The 7,906-nt window shown below is 27.6% G+C and overlaps 1 protein-coding gene across 1 annotated transcript; it reads left to right on the plus strand.

The window, feature by feature from the left end:
- Positions 1-387: 387 nt before the first annotated feature.
- Chro.80556 (Myb-like DNA-binding domain) lies at positions 388-6,309 on the plus strand. Its single annotated transcript, XM_660787.1, has 1 exon — positions 388-6,309. The coding sequence occupies one exon, from the start codon at positions 388-390 to the stop codon at positions 6,307-6,309; it is 5,922 nt and encodes a 1,973-aa protein (XP_665879.1).
- The last annotated feature ends 1,597 nt before the right edge of the window (positions 6,310-7,906 follow it).

A 7,906-nucleotide genomic window follows, 5' to 3' on the forward strand; every position in this document is an offset into this window, starting at 1 on the left:
CTGGAGAATTACAATTTACAACAACTACCAATAGCACAGGATCATAGAAGAGGTCCATACTTAAATTTAAGCCTGGGAAATATTAGAAACATTAAAAAGATTAATTTAGTTAATAGCTCAACTTATGGAGAAAATGGACAATTCCTGAATGATTTATGTAAAATATATCATATTTATCAAGTTAATCTTATTAAAAGATCTCAAGAAACTTCTCAAATTACTTTAGGTACCTCTTATGAATCATCATCTTGTGCTGGATTTAGTGATTATAATCACAAAAAATCTATTAATTACAAACAAGGGCTACTAGGAGCTATTGAATTTCTCACTCCAGATCTCAATCTATCTAATCTCACACTAAAAAAAGTTGAAGATGAACATACCAATATGGTATTCGAAAATGTTTGTATTGATTCTTCTAATTCTAATAATATTGCAGATTCTTGCTCATTCTTTACAGAAAAGGCGAGAAACTCTGAAATTAATAATAATTTAGAAGAAAATGATCATAATTATAATTACTTGGCTTCAGTTATGGAAAATACAAGTCAGGCTTTTAGAACTGCAAGACAAAAAGTTAAGATTTGTATTCTGCCTGGTAAAATTAAAGAGTTGGATCAATTTATTAATGGTGAAATTGATACAAATATTAAAGATCTAAAAAGGTACCGATTACGATTTATTAATGAAAATAAAAATTCTCAAGATTCTAATTCTTCTTCTCATATTAATAATGATTTTGGAATTACAGAATCTTTACAAAAACTCAAAGAAGAAAATATTGAGAAATTAAATTCTTTAAAAGTTTTAAAGGATAAAATTAATGAGATCATTACTATCGATAATCATCAGAAAAATACTGGTGATCATATTCCATTTCTTATATCAACATTTAACTACTTAGTGGATGAAATTAAGTTATTAGAATCTATTTTAGAAGAAAGTAAAGATGATCATACTCTTGAAATTATTAAAATCTATCAGGATGATTTAGTTATTGATAGAGAAATACAAGATTATATTGAAGTTATACTAGGTATACCAGAATACGTATCTTTAATGCCATATTATACTAGTCTTTGTTATCCAATACAAGATCATAATAAGTTTCCTTTAAAAGCTATTAAAGATATTTTAAGACCAATTAATGGTGATTTTTATCATCCTATTAATTTACTTGGTTATTCTTCAAAAATTCAAAGAGTAAGAAAACATATTAAAAGAAAAAAGATCATGATTAGAAATGAAATATCAAATATTAAAAGATCTTTACATTTTATATATCACCGCTATAAAAGATATGTAGCATATAATGAAATGTTAAATAGTGAAAGAGACCTGAATTTTACTTGGGGTTGCTTACCTTTAAGAGCAATTGATCATCCTGATCAATTGGTACCTTTACCTATTGGTTATTTTAAACATGATTTTAGGTTTAAAGTATATCATAAATTTCTAGATCTTCTACCTGAATGTAGAAATAATGATATATCAAAAACTTATATGATGTCTTTACATAATATTCAAACACCAATACTTTTTACTAATTCTAATAGAGCTCTTGTATTTGGTGATAACATTGATTCTGCTAATACTAATAATAATCAAAAGTTATATAATATTCAAACAAAAGGAGGTATATTAAAAGGAAGTGATCATATTGGGAATCTTGAACAAAATCATTCTGAAAGTATTAATCGAAATAGTCATGATATAAATAATATCTCTAATTCAACAAATGAAACACTTAATACTGTTAGTAATACAAGAAGAAAAAGAGGAACTGGAGGAATTGATGTCGGTACCTTTGAATTAAATTCTACAAGATCAAGAAGGACAAGAAATTCTAATGATAATTCTCATTCTTCCAATAATATTATTGGAAATGAAGATCATTCTATATCATCAAATACAGGCAATGCATCTTTATCATTTATTAATTTGGTTAAAACTGGGGGGGTACCTGGATCTACAAATTATTCTAATGAATTTGCACCAATTATGAAAAATGATTCTCAATCATCAATTGGAAGTATTTTAACAGGAAATAATATCATTTCTACGTCACAATCTAATCTTTCTCATTCTAATAGTTCTAATTCTTTATCATTTGGTTCTTCTGGTACTACAACATTAGGTATCGGGGTAACTAAAAACTATAAGGAAATACCTATTTCTAATAAAGAAAAAGATAAAGAAAAAGATATTGGATTGAATATACAAAAAAATAGGGAAAGAGAAAAAGGAATAGTACATCAAAAACAAGCTCAAAGAGAATGGATGCAAATGACTAGTTCATCATCCAGTTTTATAGGTCCATCTCCATTATGGTTTGAGAATAGTATTTTTAGATTTCCTGCAGAAATTGAATTTAATGTTTATGATCAAGATCCTATTAAACCTGTGAAATTTATTTATATTAATAAGAATAATCAAGTAATCAATCCAGCTGATCAAGAAAGGAATAGAAATACTATTTGGACTTATTCAGAAATAAGAATGTTTATAGAAAAGTATTTAATGTATCCAAAAGATTTTAGAAGGATAGCATCATTTATGGAATATAAGACTATTAAAGATTGTATAGATTTTTACTACAAATATAAATATACATTAGGATTTAAAAGGATTTTAAGATTAGTATATTATTTTAAAGGAAGTCATAATAAGAATCAAATTAATATGAATCATCATTATGATCAAAAAGATCATAATATAATGAATGATGATGAAATAATATCATCTTCAATTCATACAAAAGATGATACAGAAGAAAATATTCAAAGAATTATTAAAGATTCTCAAGATGATGATAATATACAAATAAAAAAAGATAAGAGTATATTTTGGAATAGCCTTGTTAGTACTATAAGATGTATGGAGATTATTAAGTATAAGAAACATTCATATAGGGAGCTTTTAATTGATGAAATATTGAATACTTTAACAATTGAATCAACATATACTCATTTTATGAGAGATTTTTATAAGAGATCATGTTTTAGTAGTCTTGGTAATATGAATATGTATACAGAGAGACTTCTTTCAAGATCATCTTTAAGAAGAATGTTAAATAGACCATCAACATTATTTAGGCTTCCAATAATTGAAAGAAGAGAAATGAATAATAATATGATAGGAATAGAAAAGAAAGAAGAATGGGGATTATATGATGATTTAATATATAAGTTTTTATTTAGAAAACATGATGATTCTCATTTAAATACAAATAAAAGATATACAATGGATAATTTAAGTAATGGATACATATTACCAAAAGATATGGACGCATTAATTTCTCCTTTTTATAATATAAATATTCAAAATAAGCAAGGAAATTCAAATATACAATTACCAAGTAATATACCGATAATATTTGATCATAAAGAATATAAAGATCAAGAATCTTTGAATATGTCATATTTGGATCCAAAGATATCAATAAATGATTTAAAGGTATCGGTATATTTATATTTGAATCAGTTTATGGATAATATAATGGGAGAATTAGGAGGAGGTATAGGAATAGGAGGAGTTATAAATGGTAGTAATTCTTTATTACATACTTTGACAATATCTCCATCAAATAAGCAAGATTATTCATTACCTTCAGATATTTCAAATTATGTCTCAAGTGTTCCATCAACAGAGACAGGTAAAGGTAAATTAAGAAACTTGGAAATAGTTAATAATATAAATAGTAATTCAGTATTACAAAAATCATCAATGAATGAGAAGCCAAGGCAAGGAAGACGCAAGAGAGGATCAGGATCAGGGTCAGGGCCAGGATCAGGATCAGGATCAGGAGTAACAGGAGTAGTAGGATTGTTAAATAGCAAGGAAGTTAGTGATACGAACAGCAATGATATACTAATGAGTAGTGGAAGTGGTAATAATATTGGTTTAAATGAATATAATGAAGAGAATATGAGTAGAAAGATACCAAAATTGATGGATGAGTATATGAAAGGAAATAATAATAATAAAGTATTAAGTGGTAAAATAGAAACATCATCATCATCCAATAATATTAATAACTTACTATTATTAAATAATAATGGAGTTCTAACAAACTACTTTATTTCAGATAATTCAATTTCTGGACTAAGTCAATTACAGCCAAATTCATTATTAAATATGAATATGGGTAACGTAAATTTTGGATTACAATTACCTAAAGTTAATGATCATTCTATACCAATTTTATCAGGTGGTTTTCCATCAATTATTAATTCATGTGGAAATGTCACATCTCAAGTGAATCCATTAAAGCCTTGCCAAGTATCAAATGCAGTTATTTATTCTGGAATGGGAGTGGAAAATGCTGTTGGTGATGTAGGAGGAAGTGGTGGTAATGATATTAATAGCAGTAGCAGTAGTTGTAGTGGGAACGGCAATGGTATTCAAGATTTGTCAGGGCTTGGAGGAATACAAGGTATGGGAGGATTTCAGGGTTTGGGTGGACTACAAAGTATGGGAGGACTACAAAATTTAGGAGGAATACCTCGTGTAGGAGGCATATCTGGTATACCTGGAATGGCTAAGGGAGGAATTCCTGGTATAGGAGGGCTGGGATTAGGAGGAGCAGCAGGGGTAGGAGTAGGAGGAGCAACAGGAGCAACAGGAGTGGGGTATCCTTCTGGTTTATTATTTGGAGGTTTGGGGTCTAATCTTGGACAGCATAATGTAGCAGGAGGAGTAGGAGGAACGGGAATAGGAGAAGCAGGGTCAGTATCAGGAGCAGGAGGAGCAACAGAGAATCCAATATCTATAAATCCTGTGAATAATGGTGTTAATACAACAGGCAGCGTTAATAATAGTACAAGTGATTCAACAAATATTAATTCTCAGAGCAATCACAATCAGACTTGGAATAGTATATTAATGAATCAATACTTACAACAACAGTTGGTTTTTCAGCAAACATTACAAGAACAAATGAGAAATTCTCAACAGATTGGATTTGTTGGAGGATTGGCGAATCCTTTAAATCAGATGATAATGAACACATTATTAGGAAGTGGAGGAATTGTTGGCGGTAGTAATTATACTGCAGGTATCACTACAAGTCCTAATTTAACTTCTGTAAATAATTCAACAATTAAAGATTTTACAGAGCCAAAAGAACGGGATCTTAATCCTGAAACTGTACCAAATCTTGAGTCTGAACCTGGACCTGAAACTAAGCTCAAACCTGAATCTGAAACTCTGATTACGGATTTGAAAGAAGAGATGGTTTCTGGGTTAGTAGAAGGAATATCAGTAAATGATCAATATGGAAAAGAGAAGCAGAAAGAGAAAGAGGAGAAGAATGAGGACAAGAATGAGGTATTAGTTGGAGATTCTACTAAAGTAGGGGATTATGATAATAGTAGAGGTATGGTTTTAGCTGAGGAAACGATAGTAGACGGAGAGAAGTCATGTGAGGTTGTTGAAATTTCAAGTAAAATAACAATGGGAGCCTCAGAAGGTGAAGAAGGAGGATTCACTTCAAAAACAGAAAACAGCTCAAATAAAGGTATTATAGTTCCAGGAATATTTGATTCTGCAACTTTGAATTCAGAAGGTGTAGTAGGATCTGGAGTAGGAGCAGGAGTAGGAGCAGGAGCTGGAAGTGGTGGAGTTGGAGCTGGAGTTGTAACTGGAGCTGGAATTGGAAGTGGAGCTGGAATTGGAAGTGGAGCTGGAATTGAACCTGGAAGTGGAATTGAAACTGGAATTGGAAGTGGAGCTGGAGTTGGAAATGAATTCGGGGTTGGAAATGGACTTTTTTCACAAACCTCTTTGCAAACACAACCCCAAGCATTTCCTAACTTTTTCCAACTTCAACATTTGTTCCAACAACAGTTATTGCAACAGCAACAACAACTGCAGCAACAACAACACCATCAACAGCTACAACTTCAGCTTCAATTACAGCTACAGTTAAAGCAGCAGCAACAACAACAGCAGCAACAGCAACAGCAGCAACAACAACAGCAACAACTACAACAACTGCAACAGCAGCAACAACAACTGCAATTGCAACAACTACAACAACAGTTTCTGGCGAATACAATCCCTTTTAATTTTCAAAGTCGACAACAATTAAATAGAAATCCTATTGGAGGAGATATGTTGAGTCTTCTAATACAACAACAACAACTTCAGCAACAACAATTTCAACAACATATTGGAAACCCAATAGTTGGCTTTAATGGAATAAATAAAGGAGGGACAACAATTGGAAATCCAATTCAAGATTCAACAAATAATAATAATAGTTTAAAGAATGTGAATTTAAACCAAGAAATTCCTAAAAAGGAGTGAATAAATTTAATAAATACACGAAGAAAAGAATTAATCATTTTCTATCTATTTATATTAATAATTTTTCATAACTCTCTTTCTAAATAACTATATTTATTAACCATCCTTTTTTTTTCCACTATTTTCCCTTTCACTTTAAAAATAATTATTTATTTATTACGTGTATGAATTTAAATGGCTATTGCATGCAAATTCTTTTCCCGCCAATAAATTAATACAATATTTATTAATAATAATATTAAGTATTATAATATTATTTATTATGTACTATTTGAATACAATTTATAAATTAAATTTTCTTCTTTTTTTTCTAAATAAATTAGTTTCATTTAGTATCAATTAACTTAAATAATATATATAAACAAAAGCTTATTATTTTTATTGATAAGTTTTTTCTTTTATTTATAATAGTTTATTAATTTTTATACTTTATTTTTGACAATTATTCATTGTAATCTTTATAAATTAATAATCATTAATAATAAATGCTATTAATATATTTATTAAAAAAAATATATATTTTTTTGTTATAATTATATTACAAAATAATAAATAATAATATACAAAATAATACAATTAAATTTACAAAATTAAATTTCACTTATTTTCTAATAACTTTTAATATTATTTTTTTTTATATTAATACATTTTCTAAAGGGAAAATAAATAAATATGATAGAAAAACATTAATATAATATTTACAACGTTTGTTAATAATATTATATTATTGTTTTTAATTAATTGATTTATTTTTATTTATTTTATAATTCAAATATTAAGAAATCATAACTTATCTATTCCTGTATTTGTTTAATATTTTGTGTTAATTTCTCTTTTTTTCCCATTATATTCTTTAATATTAAGGATAAATAATAAATAAAGATGTGGAAAAGAAAAAAGAAAATAATCACCAATTAGTTTTCTTCTAGTCAATTATTGTTAATATCCAAATATTATTTGATGTATATTTAAGAAAGTTTATATATTTCTTTAGATTGGGATATATCAATAAAAGATTTAATTAATTTATTTAGATTAAACAATTATACGAGTTTAACATATTTTTTTATTTAAATCTTATTACTTAGTTAATAAGAGAAAAAGATTATTTCAACATAATGGAAAACTTAACTTTTTTTTTTCTCTCTCTCTCCCATCCCTTATCAATAAAGAACTTTTCTCAGTATTCTTTAGTTTATTTCTTCCTTTTCTTTTTTTCTCCTTTCTTATTTTTGTCGATCTATTAATCTTTTTGCTTTTTCTTCTGTCTGTTTATTTATCTGTCTGCTTATTTGTCTGTCTGATTATTCATTAGTTTTTCACTATTTAGATTTAGAACCAATTGATTATTACAACATTCATATAAACTTAAATGTAACAATATTATAATGCCATTTTAGTAGTGGTAATAATAATATTAATAATAATATTAATAGAAATAATAATATTAATACTAGTATTAATAGTAGTAATAGTAATTAGTTGTAAATATTAGCAATAACAATATTAGTGTTTATTTTAGAAGTAGTATTGGTAGTGATGGTAGTAGTAGTAGTAGTAGTAGTAGTAGTAGTAATATCAGTAGTAACAGTAGTAG

The sequence above is a fragment of the Cryptosporidium hominis genome (assembly GCF_000006425.1).
Source record: "Cryptosporidium hominis TU502 chromosome 8 CHRO018181, whole genome shotgun sequence".
Taxonomy (NCBI): Eukaryota; Apicomplexa; class Conoidasida; order Eucoccidiorida; family Cryptosporidiidae; genus Cryptosporidium; species Cryptosporidium hominis.